Source organism: Equus przewalskii, chromosome 26 (assembly GCF_037783145.1).
Source record: "Equus przewalskii isolate Varuska chromosome 26, EquPr2, whole genome shotgun sequence".
NCBI classification, from domain to species: domain Eukaryota; kingdom Metazoa; phylum Chordata; class Mammalia; order Perissodactyla; family Equidae; genus Equus; species Equus przewalskii.
Genome location: NC_091856.1, coordinates 19,341,903 through 19,367,597, shown reverse-complemented (window position 1 = coordinate 19,367,597; position 25,695 = coordinate 19,341,903). Strand labels below are relative to the sequence as shown.

General features: G+C 45.7%; 1 protein-coding gene and 1 long non-coding RNA gene across 2 annotated transcripts in view; one reads left to right on the top strand and one right to left on the bottom strand.

Annotated features, from left to right (window-relative positions):
• LOC103561594 (uncharacterized) overlaps positions 1-10,344 on the bottom strand; it is a 32,621-nt gene extending 22,277 nt beyond the window's left edge. Inside the window, exon 1 of the long non-coding RNA XR_547482.2 lies at positions 10,167-10,344. This is a non-coding gene — a long non-coding RNA (uncharacterized lncRNA). The remainder of the gene's footprint in view (positions 1-10,166) is intronic.
• TNFSF15 (TNF superfamily member 15) lies at positions 1,161-24,448 on the top strand. The gene is made up of 4 exons (XM_008536404.2): positions 1,161-1,684; positions 14,841-14,883; positions 15,830-15,883; positions 19,045-24,448. The coding sequence occupies exons 1-4, from the start codon at positions 1,454-1,456 to the stop codon at positions 19,497-19,499; spliced, it is 783 nt and encodes a 260-aa protein (XP_008534626.2). The 5' UTR covers positions 1,161-1,453; the 3' UTR covers positions 19,500-24,448.
• The last annotated feature ends 1,247 nt before the right edge of the window (positions 24,449-25,695 follow it).

The window sequence follows — 25,695 nt, the reverse complement described above, 5'->3', positions numbered from 1 at the left end:
GCTGGACATTGGGGAGGGATGGTGGTGGGCACAGACCAGGTGGTGAAAGGCCTTTCTGAGTAGCCTGAAGGGCTTAGGCTGTGATGGATGCAGGCACAGCAAGGGAATGGAGCCATCAGTCAGACTGGTTGCCACCACATGCCACAGCACATCCTGAAGATTTCCCCTCTCTGTAACCCATCTTTTGGCAGGGTCCTCTACTCTTTTCCACTATTACCCTCCCTAAGCTTCAAGGCCTAGTCGCAATACCACCTCTTTCTCCAGGAAGCCTCCTCAACCCCTACCGGGAAGGAATGACCTCCTCCTGAGTAGAATGGGTGCAGGTCTCCGCGCACGGGCATTATACGGCAGCACGTGCCGTGTGGTGCAATGGTTAGGAAGCTCTGGAGCCAGCCTGCCTGAGGCCTAGTCCTGGCTTTACAGCATACTCGGTATCCTTCCCTTTGCTCACCTGTCAAGTGGGAAGAGTAACATTACTACATCAAAAGGTTATCTCGGGATTGAATCATTTCATGGGTGCATTTAACTCACTTAGAAGAGTGATAGCACAAAGTAAGTGTAGGCTTCATTACAAGTTGTGGTCCGCATACACACCCAGCTGTGACAAGGCCAATTACTAGTGCTCAATTAACTTTGGACTAATCAGAGAGTAGAAGTCAATGTCCTCCTGTGACCAACAGTCACCTCTATGACCTCATAGCCTTTTTTGGGGTTCTGTTGTTGACCCTTGGTCAACACAAGCAAGAAACACATTTTCCTTTCACAGGCAGTTGTAGGGCAGAGGCAAGAATCCTGAACCATGATTCAGACGAACTAGATCATCTTCTTAGCTTCTGTGTCCTAATCCTCAGATGACCGAGGGCAAGTGCCTTCGCCTTCCAGAACCTCAGTATTCCCATCTGTGCAATGAGAATGAGCTCCTAGGAAGCTCAAAAAGACAGAGAGCTTGGCAGCATTTTGCAAAGGGGTGACAGAAAAGTGTTTTCCATTTCCCAGTCTGCAAGCCACACCTCCCCATCCCTCACTTTCACTTCCAGAAGGAGCACACTCCCCAGACTGGCACAGCTGGCAGGACTCCAGCCCAGGGAGCAGGTAGATTGTAATTAGCCCCACCCACTGACTTGATGAATTCTTTTTTCTCCTCCTCCAGGGACTTTCCTAACTTCCTTCTGTAAATGAAGGAAGGAGCACATGAGTACATTGTATATAAATATGCTTGGGAAAGATTTCTCCTTCTTCTTTTTTTTTTTCCTTAAGCCAAATTTGGTTTCTGTTGTAGGCGGTGCTTTCCCTAGCAGGGCAGGGCGTAGAGGGTTGTGGAGGGGGGAGGGAGAGAGGCCAGGGGGAGGAGTAGGCAGCGATTAATTCACCCCCTGTGACAGCTGCTCTTGTATTTAATGGGGGGTCTCTCTGGCCAGGAGGACTCAGAGAACTCTCCAGGACCGGCAGGAGCATGGCAGAGCATCTGGGGCTGGGCTTCGGGGAAACAGCCAGCGTGGAAATGCTGCCAGAGGATGGCAGCTGCGGGCCCCACGCCAGAGCCAGGCTTGCAGCCAGGAGGAGCAGCAGCAGTGCGTGCTGGGCCCTCACCTGCTGCCTGGTGGCACTCCCCATCCTGGCGGGACTCACCACCTATCTGCTTGTTGGCCAGCTCCGGGCCCAAGGAGAAGCGTGTGCGTTCCAGGTAAGCAAGACTCCTCGCTCACCTGGGGGACCCTCTGCGAGCATCTGACAGCTCTTGCAGCTCTGACTTGAGCTCCTTGATCCATCACACCCCTCGCTGCCACATGCAAAGGCAACGTAGGATGTGAGGGGCACAGAGGTCCAGTGTGGGTTTGCCTCTCAATATTTCCAGGGAATGAATTGTCCCTTTTTATGTTTATTTGGGAACAACCTCAAGCCACATGTTTTTAGATAATTATGATCGTGGTACACTGATAATTTGAGAACATTCTTTTTCTTAAAAAAAAAAAGGAACTCTTTAAATTACATAACTAACACATGGTCATTGAAAAAACTTAGAAAACACAGATAAAGGATAGAAGATAATTACCATTACCTGTAACCCTGTAGAAATAACCACTCTAAAATGTTAACATTTGGGGGTATATAGTTTCATATTTTTTAACAAGATGGCATTATTTTGAGTCTCCCAGGACGTTATGATTTTATTTATTGTTAATAAATTCACAGCAGCGTGAGGCTATAGATGGTTGTATTATATTCCTGTATGTGTATGTGCAATACTTTATTTAATCAGCCCCCTTTCTTGGGTTTAGAAATAGTCTTTTTCGATGCTCAAGATAGAATCTCCTGCCGGATTGTCTATCTCTCAGGTCCTGCTGGGGGCAGAGAGTAGGCCAGCTGGGGGGTCTAGGGGCACAATGGTGCAATGGGGTGGGGGGGTGACAGGTGTCAAGGGGAAAACCTATCATTCTGGACTAGGAACATCAAAAAGCTTAAAGTCTGAAAGATGTGCCATTCAAGTCATAGTCTTTTCTCAAAGATGCTCCTGCATAATCTGGGATGACTGATTTAATCATTTCAGCCCAAAGTATTACATTCCAGAGGAGGAAACAAGCTTTTCCATTGGTTTCATTGGAAAGCTGCCTTCTAAGCAATGCTGGCCAGCCTCAAAGAAGAGAAGCTGTGAGCAAGCCACTGCTAACGTGTAACTCTTACCGCCCCATGAGGGTCAGCCACAGACTGTGATTCAGGCCGCAGCATCTATGGCCACATGCCATCCTTCAGAAAGTGTAGAAATATGCAGATGACCCAGGAATGCTGTTCATAGTAGAAGAGAGCTGCAGGGCATGGGAGGCTGTCACCCCAAGACCACCAGGAGGCTGGTCCCTATAGAACCAAAGTGCAGTGTCCAGTTGACGCTCTGAGACTCTGTCCCTCTTTAGCCAGAAAAAGATGGTTGTTCTTGAATGAGGCGTTGTGTGGCATCCAGTAAGTCAGCTCTCCTGGGTGCCAAAGGGAAACACTACCTCTGCCCAAAACAATGTCTGAGATCCTCTATGTTGGCAGAAGCCAGAGAATGCATCTGTTGACTTAGGAGACCATCGAGTGGAATGGCACGGTCCAGAGGGGTCCGATGACTTGAGCAGTCAGGGGCCAGTGCCTGCCTTATAGTAGGACTCAAGAGAAAAAAAGGTTGATACTGTTCACTCCGTTATAGTTAAACCAAGCTGCCAGGAGAGTGGCCAGGTGGGGACGTTTGGAGCTGTGGTTTGGCCAGGCTGTGTAACTTCTTTGTACGTCAGAAGAAAGAAAAGAGAAAGGGAAACACGGGTGAGGCTGGAGCACATGTAGCAATCTGTGTCCTGAGTAGAAACAGCTGGCCCGTCAGAGAAGCAAGCTTAAAGACAAACGTTTCAAGAGTTCAAAAGGGGTTCAAAGAAGGGTCTGTCTGCTGAGATGCAGACAGATTTAAGGGAACTTCAAGGCCTGGAAGCATCCTGGGGTCAGCAACAGTGGGAAGCCCATCACCACCCTTGGCCTGAAGGGGCAAATGGAGGGAGGAGTTTAAGAGGAATGCAAGGAGACCTTAAAATCTGGATAGGGCCTGCCCAGGGGAGCTGACGGCTGAGTAGAGGACGGCCGGCGCCAAAACAGCAGAGAGGGAGAAGGAAGGGGGGAGCAAACTGCTCTCCACCCCAAGCCTCTCATCCCATCGTCCAGACTCGACTGGAACCCAAGCTCATAGGAGCCAGGGAGCAAGTGTGCCTAGGGGTCACACTAGCGGGGAGCAGGGCAGGGCCGGGCCGAGAAGGGCACAGAATAGATCCAGAGGGGCTAACAGGGAATAAGCAGCCCAGAGGAGATGGGATTTCTGGGGGAAACCAGTCACTGAGCAGCGCTTGGCTGGACATAACAGCAAAATGTCACGGCTCTTAGACACCTGAGTTTAAACGCCAGCTTAGCTACCTCTACCGTGTGAAAGAGGCACGTGGCTTCATTCCTTTGAGCCTGTTTCCTTTTCTCCCAAAAGAGGATACTAATCTCAATACTCCAACAGCACTGATAAGGCACGAGAAGGAGCAGTTTGTGTGATGGGAATGTGGGAGAGGTACATGCACACGGTGACTGTGACGTGATTCTCACGCTACGCCGGGCACCAAGCAGCTACCGAGAAAACTTGATCTTGGCCAAGTTGGATGTGGGAGACTGACAAGGAAATAGGCTACACGCTGTGGAATTCCAGAAGTTCTCCTAGTCCAACCCAGGGAGAACAGTCGTTCAGGGAGAGCTTCCTGGAGGAGGCGAGGAAGGTACCCATGGCTAGAATGCAGTGCCTGAGGTCCAGGCCACCAACCTCATTACAGAAAAAGCCATCCGACAGCACAGGCCACTGCCAGTAACAGGTCTTTTCAGGTCATCCAGCCTAAAGCTGGAAACCAGGCCATCTGACCCCCCCGCTCTGTGCTCTCCTCTGCAGTGTCAGGCTGGCCCTCCAAGGGCCGCAGGAAACGCGGTATCAGTAATATCATGGAGGAAAGCACACAACTGTCACCAATGACTGCTCCTCGTTCCCATGGCAGCCTCCCAGCGAGGAGCTCAGAAAGCACTTCATTTCCTCCTCAGAATCGCCCGCTTGGAACTCCTGGGCCCGGGGGCAGTTAGAGCCGCCCGTGTTTTGCCAAGGAGAGCAGAAAGGATCAGAGAGGTGGCATGGCCTGCTCATATTGGGGAAATATAATTGAACACAAAATCTTCTCCCAACCCAGAAATCCCCTCCACCAAGGTAGGAGAGAAAGAAAACATTTGTGTGTGTGTGTATGTGTGAGGAAGATTGGCCGTGAGCAAACATCTGTGCCAGTCTTCCTCTATTTTATGTGGGATGCTGCCATAGCCTGGCTTGATGAGCTGTGCGAGGTCCACACCCAGGATCCGAACCTGTGAACCCTGGGCCACGGAAGCAGAGGGTGCGAACTTCACTACTATGCCACAGGGCTGGCCCCCAAGAAAACACTTTTATTATTGAATAAGCGTTAAACCAGAAAGTGATGCAACCATTCCATACATGTTCTCAAGATAAACAAGAGCTTGTCCTCAAGCAAGAGGCCTTAACAGCATCATTCGTCGCACACGGTTCATCCTGACTTCCCCTCGGAATTGGGGTGGCCATCTGGGTTAGCTAATCGGCTTGCTCAGGCAGAAAAGCAAACTTCTCATATCTTTATGATAGGAGGTAGTTTTGCAACTTGGAGCAAGATGCCTACCTAAGTTAGGCAGCTCCCTTCCCACAGAAACTGGGAGACGGGGGTGCTCTATCTCTTGATGTTCGCATTTCAGAGAGATGGCTCCCAGGTCTGGAGAAAGAAAAGGCATATCTAGTCTTCTAAAGCTTTTATGAATGTTTAAAAGAGAAGAGAAAGTGCTTAAAATTTTTTGAAAGTAAATGCTCTGGGGAAAAGGAGGGGAGGGTAATCTCTTCCATTATTTCCAGCAGGGAGAGCTAAGTTTCCTATTTTTAATTTGCATTTGTCCTTATGATCTAGAATCCATAGTTAGTAAGACCTAGATCCAGAACGTGCACCCAGATCTGTCTCCCCCAAAGTCTGGAATATTCTACAAGGCGGGCAAATACAAAGCCCCACTGTGATCTGCCTGAGTAGACTCCGACAGCCGACAAATAGCAATAACCACCTCCCCCCATTCCCTTTGTGTCCCAGCCTTTGTTCCCTCCTCCTCTTCATGTCCCCCCACCCAGCCCCACAGGCCTCTTCTTCTGCCCACAGCCTCCAGCAAGGTCCATGGAATCTGAGATTCCATTCCCACAGTGGCCCAGGCCCAAAGTCAACTCTGAATCAAGAAGAATTAGGAGAAGAGGATCACCCAGCCCTTCAAATGCATTCACAGCCCAGAAGAGTAGGCTCAGCAGCAGAGGATAAGCAGATGATGATAACAGCAATCATAATGACATGATATTAACTCCCATCTCACGCTTGCAGAGAGCTCTCACAAACACAATCCTACCAGACAGTCACATCCACCCAGAGATGCAGGCCCGGGGTGAGCACTCATGTCTGGCAGATGCGGAACCTGAAGCAAGAGAGTCAGTGTGAGCGCCTGAGGTCCCGAAGCTGCGGGGGATGGAGCTGGTCTCGGAAGCCGCACATCCAGGTCTCTTTTGGTTTCCACGTTGTCTTCGCACCACCTCCTTCCCACCCACAAGCAAGCCTTGTGATCATGGACAGCACGTTCCATCTGCCCTTTTGACGGATGAATGACTGGATCCCCCTCGTGTGTTGGGGACACATAGGGAATTCTATTTTACAGAATCCTCTTGTTCCCTAGGCATCCCCAGCACACAAGGGAGATCCATTCACTCATCTACAAAAAGAGCAAAGGGGAAAAGGGGCACATGTGTATGGTCACAGATGGCTACTAGCCTTTTGGCAGTGAACATGATCTATACAGAAGTCAACATATACTGGCATACAGCTGAAACTGACATAATGTTATAAAGCAATACGACCTCAACAAAAAATAAAAGAAAGAAAGAAATTCTGTGAAGGTGAGGCTGGCTTTGATTCTCCACACAGGAGCCAAAGTGAGTCTTTGAAAACCATCGCTAAATAGTGTCACAGCCGTGTCTCTGTAGTCTCACCCTGTACCATCTTCCCTCCTCTCCCTGCCCCGTCACCAGCCTCTTGGCCACCCTGGCTTTCCTCAGTTTCCCCAACGCTCCAAGTGCTCTCCTGGTCCTGGTCTTTACCTAGGCTGTTCCCTCTGCCAGGATCACTCTAAGGGACTTCCTCATGCCGCCTTACAACAACCACAGGAGGTTGGCATCACTAAGAATCTTTTCTAATCTAACATAGAGGAGTCAAGACTTGAGACAAGGAGGCTCAAAGGGAAGAGAGTGAGCAAAGCACAGAAACCTCTCTGAGTTTGTTTTCCCATAATACCTCCTGACTGAAGTGCTTTGCGGATTCCAGGTAATCCCATAAAACCCCCAGGGAGCACCTGGCAGGATGAGCACCAGGTGAGCGTTCCTGTCCTTCCCTAAGTAGAAGAGGAAAGCCCCTCACAGATTTGTAGAAACGAAGAGATGGAAATGCCCTTCGTCCAGAGGTCAGCAACGTGGACCCATGGGCCAAGTCTCACCCACTGCCAGTTTTTGCAAATAAAAGTCTTATTGAAACACAGTCACGCCCCTTCGCTTACGTACCACCTGTGGCTGCTTTCACGCTACAACAGCAGAGTTGAGCAGTTGCGACAGAGACCGCATGGCCTGAAAAGTTAATATTTACTAACTGGCCCTTGGCAGGAATGGTTTACAGACCCTTGATCTCATCTAATCTCCTCATTTTACAGCTGAGGGAACAGAACATCAGAAACGAGAAGGAAAAGTCCACAGTCACCGAGCAGGTCGGGGGCAGAGCCAGAACGAGATTCGATTTCTACGGTCGGGGGCCTCATTCTACCAGAAAATGAAACCAACTCATGCTTGCCTGGTCCCTAGACTAGACATTGGATAAGCCACAGCAACTGGCATAGGGATGTTCTAGGTTTTTATTAACAGCAACAAAAACAATTACCGGGAGTGTAAAAAAAATTTTTAACTGGAATCTTTCTTCAGGGGTTGTGTAAGGAAAGAGGTGACGTGATAAACTCATTACCCAGGTCAGTTGCAGAGCAGAAATCAAAACTAGATTTGAGAAGGTTTGGGATAAATGCTTTCAGGTGAAGTGTCCATAAATATGGCATCAGCTAAATGTGTCATGGTGTCACCAGGCAATGGAGAAGTGCAGCTGCCACTGTTTTTAAAAAGCGAGGCATCTCCCTATGTAAAGAGAGAGGAATTCTCTAAGACATATCATTAAGCAAAAAAAGCAAAGGGCATAATAGCGTGTAGAATATGGGCACTTCATTTTCTGGAAACACAATACATATTCACCTAGATGAATGTGTTTATAAACGTGTAGACTGTCTCAGGAGAGGACGAAAGAGACTGGGAACTCTGCCAGCGTCCCGGTGGAGGAACTGGGTGGCTGGACGACAAGGGAACGGGAGACACATTTTTAAAGCTTGATCCCTTTGTACAAAATGGATATGTTCCCTATACAAAGAAAAATGGAGACAGTTAAGTGTTTTAGGATCTTTAGACTCCTGGAGAATGTTAGGTAGATGCTCATCTTGGAAAACTCATGGGTCAAAAGCTCAAATCCAGATTGAATTCTGGCCTAGCTGTTTCTTAGCCATGTTACCTAACCTCCCTGGGCCACAGCTTCTTATATATGAAATGAGCTCATTAGAAGTAAAGTACCTAAAGTGTCTGGCAGGGGTGGGGGGGGTTAGTAAATGGTAGCAATTATTATTATGATGACCAGGGAACTGCCCTGCTCATGGAAATTATGTCACAGAAGACAACTTCTCTGCCTGCTCTGCAATCTGCCATTACCAGGCCAGAGAGCAGGGTTTGGCGCTGGAGAGCTTTGCTTGGTCTCTGATATTTGTGATCTGTGTCTGTGCCTCCTTCTCCACTCTGTGTTGTGAGCTTGTACCCCCAACCCACCCTCCAATCCATTCTTTACCCATCTGCACTGGACCACAGCCTGGGCCTTCTTTGGGCCCTTCGTGGCTTCCACTGCCCTCAGGATGGGTCCACAGGTTCTCCTGTGGCCCACAGGTGCCCTAAGGCCAGGCTCCCATCTTGCCCAGCCTCTGCTCTGGCACACACAGGTGTAACAGAATGCACAACGCTGCCTCAGCCCCAAGCCTGGCAGCCCCTAGAGTGAGCACTCAGTACTGTGCAACGAACTGTCAGGGATGCCATAGAAGACACTGCTTCCCGGGGTGCACCACTGTCCCATCTCTGTCCTTCCCCTCCATGTCCTACTTCTAGAATCATCTACACATATTCCCCCACGTCCTCCATGGTCCCCTCCAATCTCATTTCCATCCCTTCCTTAAAAATCCCTGCAAGGCTCCTGGCCCTTGCTCTCTGCACCCCTCCTCCCCACCCCCCACCCCCACGATGCCCCTGAGCCTCTCCACCCAGACCAACCAGACCCCAGAATGATGCCAGCTCAGTCTTCAGAGTTACAGAGGATTCCACCACATCACAGCTGTGACCTTATAATAACTTCTTATATCCAGACACCACTCTAAGCTTTTTGCTATTTAGGGTTTTGAAAAGAGTAAATGAGATCACACTTAGAAATTCCTTAGCGTGGCGTCTGACATATAAACACGTGCAGTTTATGTTTGCCATTATTGCTACATGCACCGTCTCAGGGAATCCTGGAAACTGCACCATGAGGAAAATATTATGATTATCTCCATTCTAGAGATGATGAAACTGAGGCTGGGGAAAGTTAAACCACGTGCTCAAAAGTCACCCAGTCAGAATGTGACATTGGGATGCAAATCCACCATATATGTTCCTCCTAACCACCAGTCTAGTCTGCTTCTGGTCTGAGCTCAGAGAATTATTTACTTCCTGGGGTGGTCAGGAGGATTTGACAATGACACCCTGAAAAGTGCCTGGCACATAGTAAACCCTCAGTCGATGCCAGCCCCCTTCCTCCCCTGGGGGCACCTAGCTGTCTCCAGCACACAGAAGGCACTCACTGTTTGCTGGATGGAGTGAGGGATGGAGGGAGGCACACAGTCCCCAATTTCCCTAAGCCTTACACTCCCCGTCTATAAAACGGGAGGTGAACACCCTCTCTCCGTAGCACTGTGCTCAGAGTTCAGCAAGGAGATGTCCAGAAAGCTGTTGTCATAAAGTAGACGCTCAACAGACAGGATTTCCCTGCCCCCCTGCACCTTGGGTGAGCCCTTTTATCTCACTCAAGCTGTTTCCTCTTTTGGAATGAGGATCACAGTGATGATCCCCTTTCAATGTGGTCTAGAGGAAACTGACAGTTGAGGTAAATTGCAAAACCCTGAGCGTGCTCAGTGTCACTGCCCCTGCTGTAGCCTCAGGAAGTCCTGGCAGCCCTGGCAGAGGAGCCCAACGAAGGGCAGAGAAACCAGAGGCGGTGAAGTTGCGTGCAGAAAGACAAAGGACCAGAGGGCGAGCGAGCCGTGGGTGTGAATCCCAAACATTCGCGGCAGCTTGGAGCTGGCAATGCCAGGATGCATTCCTTCCCCTGTTAAAATAAACATTACTCCATGCCCAGCACCGCGATCTCCCACGTCCTCACCTGACAGGCCACACACTGCCGGGCTGTGGCTGCAGAATGGCTGCAAGAGGTCATCTCCCAGCCTGGTGTCCTTAATGAGGCCCGGCAGCAGCCAACAGCAACAAGCTTGGGTTTTGCAATGGGTGGGGAGTTCATTCCATTCCCTCCACCCATTTGCATTCTGAAAGGGCGGAAGTCTAGAAGCAAACTGTGGACTGAGGAAGCCTCTCCTTTTGGGCAAAGGAGGGGGCCTCTCGTGCGCTTAAAGGATCCCTCCCCATCTGCCGCTGGTCATAAAAACACACAGGTGGCTTCTGTTTGTCACTGAAGTGATGAAACCAAAGGGAAGCTACGTGGAACCAACAACACATACCACAAGCATTTATTGAGGCCAAAGAAAAAAGGAAAATGAATTGGATAGCTTCTTTATGTGTGTGGTCTTTCTAAGCATCACAATAACCCTAGGAGGAGTCATTGTTTGCTTTTACGGATGAGGAAAGAGATCCACTGAGGTTAGGTGACATGTCAGGCCACTAGGAAATAATAGAGCTGGGATTTCCACATCTGCTCAGCTGCAAACACCACATTCTTTGCTCTGCACCACTCCAAATGTTGCATGCAAAGCCCCGTCCGGTGCACCTTGGAGGATGATGAAATGAAATAGCCTTGGAATAAAATATTTCCGGGTTGGATTTATTCCTGTGCCAGTACAAACAGAGAGAAGCAAGAGGAAAGGATAAGGAGGCAAATGTCTGTGTATTTCTCCCAGAAGTGCCGGAAGGACGTGAGGGTCATAAAACATTTATGCCTTTGCAGTTGCGGCATTTATGACGGCAAGAAATGGATCTCTCTTCCTGTTTATGAATATACTAGACAGTGGCTACGGAGTACAGGAGAAAGGCTAAACGGGCTGTTAGTTAAAACACACTCAAGGGATTTTTCTGGGGAAATGCCAATAAGAGAATCTCAAAGACCATCTCGCTTCAAATTCCATCATCCACTGTGTGTGCCCAGTTCACGTTCATGGGGCTCCTGATATGTGCCAGGGTCTGTACTTGGTCTAAAGGTTCAGAGCTCAAGCGCTCTGTTTACTCTTTGATCTGTGGCTTACAAAGGCCATAAAAAAAGTGGCACCCTCCTTTGGGAGTTGCTGGAGTATTAGTTGAGGAGCACACGCAAATGCCAATAGGGGACCTGGTACCCAGCGAGAACTCAGAGAGTGGTCTCCTCTTTCCCTTCATCCTGCCTTCCTCCCCGTTTGACAAATTAGAGTAATTCCAAAAATGCCTATAGCCATAGGTCATAGTTATTTTGAGTCAGGGATTACCAATCAACATACGAAAAATAAATGAGAAGGGAAAAAAAAAAGAAAATTAAATAAGAGTGAAAATTCTCCTAACTATAGGAACTAAGGGGAAAAGGAGCAGCTTGCTTGGCTTGGGCTAATGAATGCTGATGGTAGCAGACATCCCCCTGTCCACTAACACAGCATGCCCATGGCATACCAATTTGCCTCTTCTGGCTCTGACTCCTGGCCAACCCTTGCAACTTTCCACAAACATTTCTAGACCCACGACTTGGCTCCAAGCAGAGCCTGATGAAAACCTTTAGAGGCCCCAGGACTAAAAGATTATGGCTACCCACCTCTCCATAATTAAAATTTTTTTAATTTAAACAGAAACTCAAAATTTTGCATGTATTCTAAAAAAAAGGTCTCTCTCCTAGTTTTTCGGATTGCAAAATTCTGGCTAAAGTCACTGAAGCTGGATCTTACTGCATCTTCTGCTCTCTTTTCTGTCTGCCTGTTCTGCCTGCCAGACAGACCAGCTCTTTGCCTGCATGCAGCTTGAATTCTACTGGAGAGAGAAAAACAATAAGCACGTAAATAAATAATACCACTGCAGAGAGTGATAAATGCTCACGAGGGAAAATAAAATTGGACCCTTGTTTTCAGCCAGTGATTAGAAAAGGCACTGAAGGGGGAATAAATGATGTTCTTTCGGGGTGCTCTTGGACTCCAGCTCTATTCAGATTTGGAAGTTAACGTTGTAGTGACCAGTGTCCCTCAGGAGCCACCATCTCCTTGGTGCCCCAGAGTAACCCAGAATCAATGGAGGTGAGTCAAGGTGAAGGACAGTAAGAGGTTTTATTGATCTAGTGTTGCCAGCAACCATCTGGAGAGCAGGCATTGAGCCGGCTCAAATACATAGATCTTTCCCCAAATAAGCTACTCCTTCTTCCTCTCAAGATTCCTCTTCATTCATTCCTGCTTCCTATCACAATAATCTTTCTCCCACGGTCGACAGAGCCATCATCAAGAGAAGCAGCAACGGAAGGCTTTAGATGTTGTTCTTGGAAAGAGAGTCCCAGAGGACGTTCTTCTTGGGGACTCTTGGAATGTCGTGGTCTTCCCATGCTGTGTTAGGCCTCCTGACTCTTGCATAAGCTGTTGGTCTTGTCTGGAATGCTCATTGCCTTTTATCACCTGGCTAATACCTGGGAGACCTCTAAGACTCAGTTCAGGGTAATTTCCCCTGATTCCCCCACTCTGGGCCAGGTTCCTGTTTTCTGAACTCTGTGTTTCCCCTCTGTCATAGTGCATGAAACTACTGATACTTGTCCATCCGCCACACCAGATAAAGAGCTTGTCCAGAAGATGTAAGGTTCAATGGCCCAGGGCTTGGTCTTCCGGAGTCAATTGACCTAGGTTAAAATCCTACTCCTCCACTTTCCAGATATAGGACATTGGGCAAGTCACTTCACTTCCGTGAGCCCCATTTTCAAGATTAGGGTGAGAATAGCCTCTACCTTAGAGAGTCCTTGCGAAGCTGAAGGAGATGATGCCTGTGAATGGCTTAGCATAGCACAGTGTCCCATCTCATTCAAAAAACAGTAGCTACCCTTACTGCATTTTTCAGGTTCCTTGAATCATTCACTGTGGTTGCCTCATGGCTGGAGCACAGAGGACTTGGAGAGGAGTAAATAGCGGGCAACAAGACTTGGGGGGTAAATTGGGACTTTGAATGCCAAAATAAGTATTTGGGACTATCTTGATGGCCATGAGGAGCCATGGAAAGTTTTATGAGCAGAGTTGTGTCTCAATAAAGTGATGCTTTAGAAAAAGCCCCCTGAAGGCAGGCTGGGAGATGGATTAGAGAAAAGGAGAAAGCAGAAGCAGGAAGATCTGTTAACAGGCTGTTGGGAGAATCCAGGAGAGCAACGTGCTGGGGCCCGGAGTAGAGGCACAAAAGAGAAAAACTCCCAAATAGAAATGACAGCTTGGCTTCATGGAAGAAGAAAAGCTAATTTCTGGCCTGGTAACCGATGGGAAGCAGTAGTGGTGCCATTAATAGAGTTAGGAAGCAGAGAAACGGGAGCCGGAAGTCATTCGAAGTCATTCAAAGACAAGATCTTTGCCCTTAAGAGGGCTTCCAGTAGAGCTCAGGTTGCCTGGCTTGGGAGTAAAAAGAGCCTGACTGTCTGGGCTCCAACATGATCACTGTTGTCACAGAACTGCTACAGACCTAGACTCAAAAATGGCACGGCTACATTCACCTGACCACACATATGGGTATAGACACACCCATGCACACAATACCACAGCACAGACACATGTAGATGCACAGGTGCAAAAACACATCGATTCACACACTTTCCCACTGATGGAGCTGTCTTCTGTCTTACTCACACAGACACACAATTCCTCATTCACAAGTACACTCTCACACACACATACGGGTTTTAAGATGTAAATCTGATCAAGCGTCCCTGGTTACATGAGGATCACCATTTGTGGGGACTGTGTAGTTACGAGAACCAAATCAGAAGACTCTGGGTTGAGTCAAAATCCTATCTGAGAAGGTTTTTTGGAAACATTGTAGAATGTAAGATGGTGATTTTATTGCTCCTGAGCTTTCTATTCAGGCATGTGAGTGGCGGTGCCTTCATTTCCATGCATTCTTTGCACTGACTCATACATTTTCTGAGTGGATCGTTATCTCAAAGCTGGGGGTTATCTAGGGCTACAGATGCTGTTATTCCCATTTTACAAATGGCGACACCAAAGCTCAGAGAAGAAAAGTGTCTTGATCAAGATTATCATGTTAATAAATGGTGGAACTAGGATTCAAATTCAGGTCTGTCTGCCTCCAAATCAATTACCCGTCCACCAGCACATGATATCTGAAATGGCTCACAGACTAGGATTGTAGTGATGAAAAGTCTTCATCTCTTGCAAGGGAACAAGGAAGAATTGTTGAGGCTGCTGAGAAGGAGAACATAGCCATTATTTCTTTTTTGGTATCACTTTCTTAAAATAGCTCCAATTTTTAAATTGCGGTGAGGAAAAGAAAATAAAGCAAGTGTCATTTTTCGTTCAAATAACAGAAGCAATGACAAGATGTCAGAGTGCTCTAAAGCAGAACAAGAAAAGCTCTTAGGATAGAACCTTCAAGTTGAGCTTCAGAGACAAGCATAAGAGAGAGAAAGCTCTTTAGGGATGCTGGAGGATGAAAGGGGAAAGCTTGGGTACCAGATTCCCATCCCCAAAATATTTCACTCCCGTATCCTTCATCTCAGAGTGACCGGGCAGGGTAGCAGCAGCATCTTAATCATTCCCATGCCATGGGAAGCTGTGTGGGTGTTGGGGTCAAAAGGACCACAGATGGTCTGAGCTATATCTTTCTTTCCTAACAGACTCCAAGAGAACAAGAGTTTGGATCTTCACATCAGCGAGCTTGTAAGTGTGTTCATATCTGATGCCTTTTCTTCTTGGGAACAAAAACATATCTAGTAGTTCTGGGATGTAGGAGGTTCAGAAGGTTGTAAACCCAGAGGAGAAGTAAGGGTCTTCTTCAGTCACTAAGAAGGCAAAATGGTGCCGTGACCAAATTCACAGCCTGTGGAGTCGATGGTCTTTGGGCAAATAATTTCATCTGTCTGTCTCAGTTTACTCACCTATCAAAATGATTATAACAGTGTCTATCTCCCAGGGTTAGTCTGGATTAAATTAGTTAATTCCTATAAAGGTATTAGAACAATGCCTAACACATCAAAAGTACACAATGATTTTTCCTTTTTATCATCGACAGCATCATCTTTATCACAAAGAACACATTCGTCTATTATAATCATCCCTGAGAACCAAAAGGAAATTCTGGGGTCTTCTGGAGAAGTGACAGGGAAACAGCAGAAGAGAGGAAAAGGGACGTGCCAAGATCACATAGCTACAGACTGCTTTCCATCCAGTTCTGTCAGGCCATCCAGTTGCCTCAGTGTCTATAGTTAAAGGGACCATGAAGAAGGCCAAAGGCCAATCAGCTCCCACAGAAGCAGTGGGAGGAAAAGAGAGGCAAAGTGAGCTGTATTGAGCACCAAGCATGTGCCAGGAATCTTCTGAGAACTCTCCACCCGTGGTAGGAATTGATGTGCCCACGTTAGATGTGAGAAAACAGAGTCTCAGACAGGTTAGATAGCTTGCCCAAAGTCACAGGGCCAAGATTCATTTGTATTCAAGATTCCTTCTCCTGAGGCTCCCGTCCCCTCAAAAAACCTGCAAAGATTAGAACTGAATCAAGCTGGAGGAGAGGAATGATTCTCTCCGGTTGCGGGTGCCACGCAATCCCCAAAATACTGTCTTCCCTTCAGCCACCCTCTGACTCAGCATTTTTCTCCCATCCTTACAGACCTTCCTCCCGAAGCCGGTGGAGGTGGAGATAAGCCGAGGGCACATCTGACAGGTAATTCCCCCTGCTGTGTTTTGCAGGAGACTAAGGGCCAAAGGTCTGGGATTTCTTTCAGAGTGTTTGCCAGAACTCACTCTGGGAGCTTCGATTTGGAAACCACACCCCCTGGTAACAGACTCCTCCTCTCAGTTGAAGGTTTTCAGATGTCTTCCTCACTTGAGGGGTCCAAAGGCAAATGTCTAGTGGTGTTTTCTTTCAGAATCTATTAGCCTTCTTTCTTTTTCTACTGTCGCTCTCTTTCATTCACACACTCAGTCATTCAGGAATGGCTTTACTCAGACTCAGAGATTCACATAATTCTAAATCTGGTCAAAGATGAAACATCCCCTGAGTTGCCAATTTAGGAGTCCATCTGTGCCCTATTCAAAATGAAGTTATTGGACGTGTACATTCGGGTAGGTAGAAAAGTCCAAAGGATTTGCATTGATTTGAAGACATGAAGAGCAATCTCACAATATCACCAGTTAGCCAGCTTCCCAAGTTTACTATCAAAATTCCTAGCATCTCATGCCTAGAGTTGCATATCCATCTAAGACTATGAAGAAAAGAGCAAGACTTGCAGAAGGATGTGCTAAAAAGCCATTTGAAAACTAGAGCTAGAAAGCAAGCCTACCTTCCTGACCTAAAGGAAAATTTGCAACCCACGGAGGGATATCCTTGTGCCCAACACATTTGTCTTAACGTTTAGCCAAGAGGAAACTGTTTGTGGTGAATCCTGAGTGAGGATTAAGACCAGGGAGATGTCAAGTTGCCATCACTTACCACTTGCCTATAAGAATGGGAGGGTTTGAAAAGGCTGGGCGGGAAAATCCTCAAACCTGAGTGTGGAGATGCCAGCCCTCTTCCTATTGAATGGGGAGAATAGAAATTGGAAAGGGAATCTAGTTTCTACTGAGCTCCTAATATGGACCAGGCAATGTGATTGACGTGTCCCAAGTCACACAACTAAGAAGCGCTGAGATTCAAGCTCGACTCTTAGAACTGCACTGTTTCCGTGACAACATACTTCTTACCCAAACTCCCCCTTATTGCTGTGTTGACATTGCTAATTACATATCAATTTGGCCGAACTTCCTTTGTCTAGAGACTAAGTGATTTTTGCCTTTGCACCATCCGAGAGGATTTTTTTTTTCAAATCTACAGCATCATCCGCAAAGAAGGTTTTGAGACTATCAGAGGTGACTAATAAAATGCCTTTCACAGATTTTGCAAAGAAGCAACAGAGCTCTCCAGGGGCCACTTAGTGCAGAGGCCAGGGGAGACCACACACATTCTGAACATGTGTCATAATTGCAAAGTAAACCATAGTCCAGTCAGCAATGGGAAAGATGCTTTAGAAAAATCCAGGAACCAGGTTTCTGGTCAACCACCAAGGGCGAAGGTTGCTAAATGCTTCTTTGAACATAACCCATCCCCAAGCTGTTGCTGACAATACAGGATGGTGATTGCTATGGATTTCAAAAGCAGTTGTAAGAAACTAAAATAGGTGTTTATTTTTCCTGAAAATTATTGGTTGTATTGCAGATTATCTTATTTGAAATCAATGGTTTGATTTGACTCATTTTTTTCTGCTCCAGCTGCTTCATAAAAGCATTCACTCATATGTTCTATGTAATGTATATTTGTAAGTAGCACACCCATAAGAACATATTAAACTATATAAAATGAAATAAACTTACTTTTCAATCCGTCAAAATGAAAGATGCCAGTTTATTTGAGGAAAGAAAATAAATACGTATTGAGAACTGCTGTATCCGGCCATCGTAATAAAAATGTTCATGTCTCTTTCATCCACTTGATCTTCAGAACAAAACTATGAGGGAGCTTTACCTCCAGTTCACAGACAGGAAACTGAGGATCAGAGACGAGAAGGAAACCACATAATTGATTAATAACCCAGCTTGCCCTAGGGTCAGGATTGAAACGAGGCCTAATTGGCTCAGAGCCCTGGTCCTTTGCATTCCACGAGTCAATATTACATTGGCTTATATTTTTGCCCTATTGATGTGGGAGAAGGAATTCCAAAATGTTCTGGATCTCTGGCTCCTGCCTGTTGATTTTTTAATTACTGCCTGCGTTTCAAGCGACTTTGGACCACGTCGTTGGGAGTGACAGGGAGCATCTGGCTCTCTCAGGAAACATCCCCTCTTTGTAGCAGAGCACATCTGAAACAAAAAGGCTAATAAATGTGAATGTACTTTAGAGAATATTCTTCATAGCTGGGATTTTATACACACCATCTCTTTCCATTCTTTCCACAGGTATTATTATCTCTTTTTTTTTTTTTAAGGAAAGATATGTCAAATAAAAACAAATCTTGACTTAGGAAGGAGAGAATTTACTCAAAAGGATTATTGCAGGGTAGGAAGCAAGGAAAGGGAAGGGACTATTGCAATAGGGAGAATGCTCTGGCCATAAACTCAGCAAGCGTCTGCAGAGTTAGGCTAAAAGGGTTTTTCTTTCATTGGGAGGCATAAACAAAGCTAGAAAGAGCCAGGTGGGGGTAAGTGGAAGAAAAGTTGGCGTGATAGGATCAGAGAATGTCTTACCCTGAGGCCAGCCAATGCTGGGGAGAGATTGTACACAAGCTGAGGCTGAGAGCCGGGCAAAGCTCAGGAGGCCAGAGGAAGGAGACAAGCTTGATCAAAGTTTGGTTAACAAGCGTGTTGTTCCAATGGCTCAGGGGGAACAAAACAGTTCAGCTAATCCCTTAGGAGGCAAAGACTGGGAATTTGGAGGGTCTGTTGTCTGGCCTTGTCATAGGTAAACAAGGGGACATCCACCAGTCTTACTCACGTCATTTGGGGAAGAGTGGGTCTTTGCAGTAAACTGTTTTCCAAAACACAAAACAGCGAGGCGATTTCTTAACATTCACTGTTTTTCAGGATCACAGGGCTTGGGTAAAATTCAAAATTGTCAGATACGAAAACTCAGGCTCAGAGAGGCAAGGTTTCTGCCCCCCGTCCCCTGCCGAAGATGCTACTCTCTGAACAATGTTTCTGTCCACTGGCATACCCTCCACTCATTCCTCCTCAAGGAGCTTGGTAGCTCTTGGTTTTATTCAATCACGTTACTCTTTGAAAACCATCTGAGGCTCTTGAGCAAAGCTCACAGGTTCTGACAACGCAAATTAAATCTCTCTCTTGTCTTTGCAGTTGTGAGACAAACCCCCACACAGCCCGTGAAAAATCAGTTCCCGGCCCTGCATTGGGAGCATGAACTTGGCTTGGCCTTCACCAAGAACCGGATGAACTACACCAACAAATTCCTGGTGATCCCAGAGCAGGGAGATTACTTTGTTTACTCCCAGGTCACATTCCGGGGGACCACATCCGAGTGTGGCGAAATCGGCCAAGGGAGCCGACTGAACAAGCCAGACTCCATCATCGTGGTCATCACCAAGGTAACAGATAGTTACCCAGAGCCGACCCAGCTCCTAATGGGAACCAAGTCAGTGTGTGAAATAGGCAGCAACTGGTTCCAACCCATCTATCTAGGGGCCATGTTCTCCTTGCAAGAAGGGGACAAGCTGATGGTGAACGTCAGTGACATCTCCTTGGTAGATTACACAAAAGAAGATAAAACCTTCTTTGGAGCCTTCTTGCTATAGAGGCAGGATGGACGTCATCCTGTGAAGGTCCTCTGGCTCCTAGCTCCTAATTTCTTTTCATATGTAATTATAACCAGAGGTTTTCCTGGAGCGTTCCACAGAGACAGTGGTTTAGCTATGAAATTTAGGGTCCATAAGTTCACACTCTATTTGCCTTCCTGATGACAATACTAATTGGAAAAAGGCAGAAGAGTGCAGACCTATAATTGTGGTTGCTTGGAAGAGTGGTGAGTTTCTAAACGTTAGAACACTGATCATCAAATGAACAGATGATCTACTCGGAACATTTCCACACCTTCTTACTACGTGTTGTCACCAGTGGGCCCAATTATTGTGCAATTTGATTATGAAGTATTTGCTTCACTTCAGGAGCCTTGAACAAAATCCAAAACCCTAGAAAACAGTGTAAACCCTTCAGAGGTGAAATCCTTAATCAGTTTCCCCAAGCACATAGTTTAATGCCTTGCTTAAAAAATGAAAAGAAAGCAGGTATTTCTCAAGAACATTCTCAAAAGAAAGAAATTGGTTTTCACGCCATCTATGGCAAATGAGAAAAGTTGCCTTTCCCTTTATCATGTACGTGGGCATCAAAACAAGCAAGTATGAGTTCTACATGCAGATCAAAAACACAACAATAGCATTTATTCGGCATGATTTTCTTGAGCACCTTTCATGTTCTGGAAACTCTCTTAACCCAGAAGACACTGCGAAGAACAAGAAAGACTCTACTCAAAATCACTAGATGGCTCCTGGTCAAACATCACTCAACATACTCCAAGGACAGACTCCAAGTCCTCAAAAATGTGTCATCTGACGCTGTTACATAAGATTTCTGGAGCTTTCCTCACTGTGAAAGATATCCAGCCAATTAGGTCACTCACGAAACTTGAAGACAGATTTCTAGCTAACTAGACCAGCTAGACAACAAACTTGCTGGATGCCAGGAAACAGTGGACTTATTCCTTGGGGAGAAAAAAAAAAAAGTCATTCACCAAATCTGGAAAAGTTCTTCCACGTCTGCTCTGAGGTCTGATTCACGACTTTATTTGTAGAGTGTTATATGGGTATTTTTCTCCTAAAATATTCCAAAAGATTTAAATATAGGATTAGCTGATCAGCCGAGCCACACTTTCTTCCCTGGAGGAGAGACTGAACACTGAGCAGGTCCCTCCTATACTTCCATGAGTTTACGTTCTCTAATCTGTGTGATTTTCCTGCATGGATATGTCATGGATGGGAGGGGCAGTTCCGCTGGCTTAGCCTATGCTGACTTGTCTTAAAGCAGGAAGCCACCAATTTGTTTCTCAAGATCCAATGAGCTCATGGGGATGAAGCACGTTAACTCTGAGCATTCTGTGAAGTCTGAGAGCATGTCAGGATGATGTGGAGAGTGATCTTCAGCATCTTGGCCTGTATTATAAATGCTCCCTATTGTAGGAGACCTCACGGATGGGTCTAAAGGCAAACTTGGCACCAAAACCATTCTTAGCCTTGTTGCCAGGAGAATGTAGAGGCACAGAGGTGCGTGATGGGGCTCCTGAGCACAAGGATTGCTTGATCAGTACTTGATCAATATCTGTTGAGTTATAATTAAACAAAAATTAGTTTCCGGTTCCTCAGTTGGGAGGTTAAGACTCCAAGCCCTTCAGCTTCTCAAAACAGTCAGCACGAGGCTCAGCTGGAGCACAGAGAAGGGTGTGGTCACCTCCACCTGGGTGGGAAGAGTCTTCAAAAAGGAAGTGAAGCCCGGGTGACTCGTGCAAGAAGGTGGGCGGACTGCAGATGGCCTTGGGGAAAGGGCATCTCAGACGGAGGAAATACCCTTTACTTAAAGCAGAAAGCAAAGGTTTCTCAGTAACTACAAAACCAACTTGAAAAGAGAATGCTCCCACAACCGACTCCTAGAACAATATTTGTTGGTAGATCAGGAATGCTTTCTCAACGACCCTAGTGTGGTTCCATGATGCGAACTACCCCTCAGTGAGAAAATAAAATGCTCTGTCTGCATTTGCGTGAGAGAGCCAAGCAACTTGGGGTGCAAGAACAGATTTCCCCTGGAGAGGCCAGAGTGACTTGTTCACTTTCTCCTCCAATAAAAGGAACCCTTCTTCCAACGCCTTCAAATCTGCCCGCTGTTCCATAGGAAATCTGGTGGATTTGGAGTTTATCCAAGAAATGGGAATTCCCTACCCTCCTAAAAGACTTGAGACTTCGGAAAAATCCCTGCCACATATTTATTTTGCTCCTGTCATAAGCTTTTTATTGAAGAATATATTGTGCTCAAGTTTTTCACTGCTGAATGTGTTAAATTCTCTATGATATATTACAATATATGTTTTACTGTTCAGAAAAGCCCAGCCAAACATTCATAGTAGGCCTCCAGTCTGAATCTTTATTTCCTAGACATTATTTCCATGGCGAAAATTAGTGCACTCGTTTGAAAAATGAAGTAGGAGAAATGGTTTTTAGGAACATGTGATAGTTCCCTAAAAGGAATCAATGGGATGCATTCGAGGATTTGAAAGGGAAGAAGCAGCTTATGTGTTTTAGGAAATAGTTAATTTAGGGGGAAAATGCTTTAGTGGTTCAATGTCTCTCGAAAGGCTGAATTCAAATCAATTCCACAAACATTTACTGAGTACCTATTCGCCCTGGGGACACAAAGATAAATTAATTTAGTCTCAGATGTGTTTATTCTAACTGCTCAGCACCTCCACTGTCCACAGATTCTTTCATTTATTTTGGTTGTATTAGCTAATTAACTAGCTAACTTTAGGCACATGGATATTTTCTCATTACGAAAATGGGTGCCACTTGATGAAGGATGATCATTAACAAAATGATTTGTGCTTAACTCTAAGTGGTTTTTTAAATAGCTACCCAAGGACAATTTTTCACAAATAAAAGGGGGGAAAATAAAGAGACCATTTGCTATGGTGGAATCCATTATTTAAGCCACACATAGAGAGAGGTTATTATCTGCTGGACTCGAGCTTGGCCATCAACACCCTTGAAAATGTTAGAACTTTATGGATGACCCTAGACGTGCTTGGACAAGCCTGTGTTCCTCAGCAAATACAGGAACCATAATCAAGCATGGGGTCACTAGCATGTTGACCCTAGTATGGTTTAGATATATTTGGCAGAAGACAATTGCTTAAGCTACTAAAATTCCTAAATTTTTTTAACTAAGGTACAGTAGAATGTGAAAAGGTGCACTTTCACATCCTGAAAATGTCTGGTTCGGTTCAATAACATGGCATGCCAAAGCCCTTGGCTCCATTTCAATCTAAGCTACGTCACGCTGGAGGAAATTCCACCTCCGTGCTCGTCAGTAACCCTTCTGGATTATAAAATTTCAACTAGCTGTCTGTGCACAAGGCACGTCCGTTGCCAACATTCTCTTGCAAGGTATTTTCCCAAGTCCTTTCCCAATTGTATTTCCATGATTGTGACATTGGGGATTAGTTCTTTAGGACAGGGCCATTTATATTCTACACCTTGCAAAACATATGCAGAAGTCTCTGGCCTCAAGATTTCTTACTCTCCTAGGGCTCAGAGTCCTGGAAGTGTTTTGCCATTTTTAACAGAATTTTTTTTGAGTGTGCATCACTGTCTTGGATATTAACAGCGATTGCATCATCTCGGGAGCTGATCCACTTCAGTGGACGGTTAACCCCTGAATCCTTTAGCTCCAGTAGTGAGAAACTTCTTCCATGTCTGCCTAGGAGGATCCTTTCACAGGATCTGAAAGTGCAACTTTTCACATTCTACTGTATCTTAGTTAAAAAATCTAGGAATTTTAGTAGCTTAGGCAATTCTGTTCTGCCAAATATATCTAAACCATGCTAGGGTCAACATGCCAGAAGAAAGAGATACGGCTGACGAGTTCCAGGTATAGGGTCACCATTTCTGACTTAATACTCAAAAGAACTTTCTACCCAAAAATAGAACGTCCCCAGATAGTGATTTCTCAGTCCTTGGGGATATTCAAGCAAAGGGCTTATCTCATGGGTTTTGGAGAAGCCACGCTTTCATTGAGGTGGGAGGAGGGACTGAGCTAAAGGATGTCGGAGGTCTTTTCCAAATCTCTGATTCTGTGGCCGTTTTCGACTGAATTCTGTGAGTTCTATGTGATCATTAAGAACTTGGCAGGCCTTCTCAAGAATTCAGTGGCTTCCGGCCTAGAAGTGGTTGCCTTTTCCCACTTGTTCAGAGCATGTCTGACATAAAATGAGTCTGAGATCTTGCCCAATAGAGGATATCGTGGAATTTTAGAACTGATGGCATCTGAGAGCTTATCTACTCCAAGTTACATCATTTTAAGGATAAAGAAACCCAGACACAGACTGATGACACAAACAGCCCAATGCCAGACAATAGGTAGTAACAGTGTTGAAATCAGAATTCATATCTCCTGACCCCAAGCCCAGCAGTGTTCCCATTTCATCCCGGAATCAGTTATTTTCTGAGCATCTGTCACATGACAGCACTTACTTAGATGCCGGAGAGCCAAGACGAGAGGGAACACGACAGGCAACTCCCCATCTCATGGGGATATATTCAGGAGGAAAGAGACACTCAATTTCAAGTAAATAAAGTAGCCGAATGTAACCAAATGATTTTATTGTTAAAGTCATTAAAATATGTAACCTTCCCCTCTTTTGTTTTGGGGGTGTACAGATGCAACATATCTAGGTGTTTCTGTGGTTTAAGTGATAAGCCCCATGTGCTTTCATTGATTTTATGTTTTATGTTAAAACATCACAACCCCAAGGTAAACTGCATATTGTATGTTGTTGGAATGAACTTAACTGGATGCCTCCCATGTCTTCAGGCACTACTGTGTGAATTCCAATCTCTGTGAATGAAACGTTGTATGTGTTAATGTATTTAATAGATGTAATTTAATAAATCGGTGTCGAAAGCCACAGAATTTTAATAACCAAGTCAACTCTTTTGTTAATCTGTTCCTTTCTTTTTCTTTCTCAGTTAAAGCCTCTGGGCAAGTTATTGGGGTCTTAAAAACGCATCTAGTTCTCCATGTACTTGAATGCAAAATGGCAACTGATTTTCATAATAAATCTTATAGCAAGATTATGTGAAACCCCACAGCTGGTGCCACTCTGGTCAGGTGAGGGAAAGAGAAAGAAGGGAATTGCCTGAGTTCTTCTTATGAATTAGGAGATTCTGTAGTTAAGTGGCCTAAATTCGTATTGAACAACCCTGGAAAAGAGAAAGAGAGGCCAGAGAGAGCCATGTTAATACTTGATGGAGCCGAGTTCCCACCCAGGTCTCTCTGACACTACACCCCACTGGCTCTCAGGAGAACAGCAGTCAGCAGGAATCCAAAGGGTCCGACTCATCCATCTCTTTCCATTTTCCGAAGCGGCAGTTGGAGTCACCACTAATGTTCAAATGATATTAGATGGGGACCATATTAAATCATCATTTCTGTGGGTCAAAAATAGTCACATGTGGATCAAAAATAGTCACATAGGGGCTGGCCCTGTGGCCAAGTGGTTAAGTTTGCACTCTCCACTTCGGCAGGCCAAGGTTCCCCAGTTTGTGTCCTGGCGTGGACCTATGCACGGCTCATCAGGCCACGCTGTGGTGGCGTCCCACATAGAAGAACTAGAATGACCTGCACCTAGGATACACAACTATGTACTGGGGCTTTGGGGAGAAAAAGAAAAAACAAGGAAGATGGGCAATAAATGTTAGCTCAGGGCCAATCTTCCTCAGCAAAAATTAAAAAATAGTCACATAGAAATTTTGTTTCTATCAGTTTCCATCTGATAGTTACAGGTAGAACCAGACCAGGATTAAAGAAAGAAGAGGGTAAGGCTCTCCTCCAGAGCATCAGTCTCAAGTTGCCCTCCTAGTGGGAAACCTGAGAACACACTGACGTCCTTCTGAAATTCAGTTCTCACATTTAGCTTGTACCCACTCCTGGGAGAGAGAAGAAGAAAACATTTTTTACACTTGTGGAGAGAAATACATTATTTGGCCTAAATTTATTAAAAGCCAAATATCACAAAAGTCAGAATGCCAGTTTTCCAGATGAAAACTATTGTTCACCTAATCTAGCTCACCACAGACAACTTTTTAGATCAAATCTCAAAAGGACACTCCATTCCTAGGAACTCTGGAGCAAGGAGACAAAACTAACCACCTCTCCTGATGTGTATCCAGT

Coding starts and splice junctions, on each gene's coding strand:
- TNFSF15 (XM_008536404.2), top strand. CDS start 1,454: ATGGCAGAGCATCTGGGGCTGGGCTTCGGGGAAACAGCCAGCGTGGAA. Junction 1,685..14,840: donor GAGAAGCGTGTGCGTTCCAG/GTAAGCAAGACT, acceptor CTTTCCTAACAG/ACTCCAAGAGAACAAGAGTT. Junction 15,884..19,044: donor GCCGAGGGCACATCTGACAG/GTAATTCCCCCT, acceptor TTGTCTTTGCAG/TTGTGAGACAAACCCCCACA.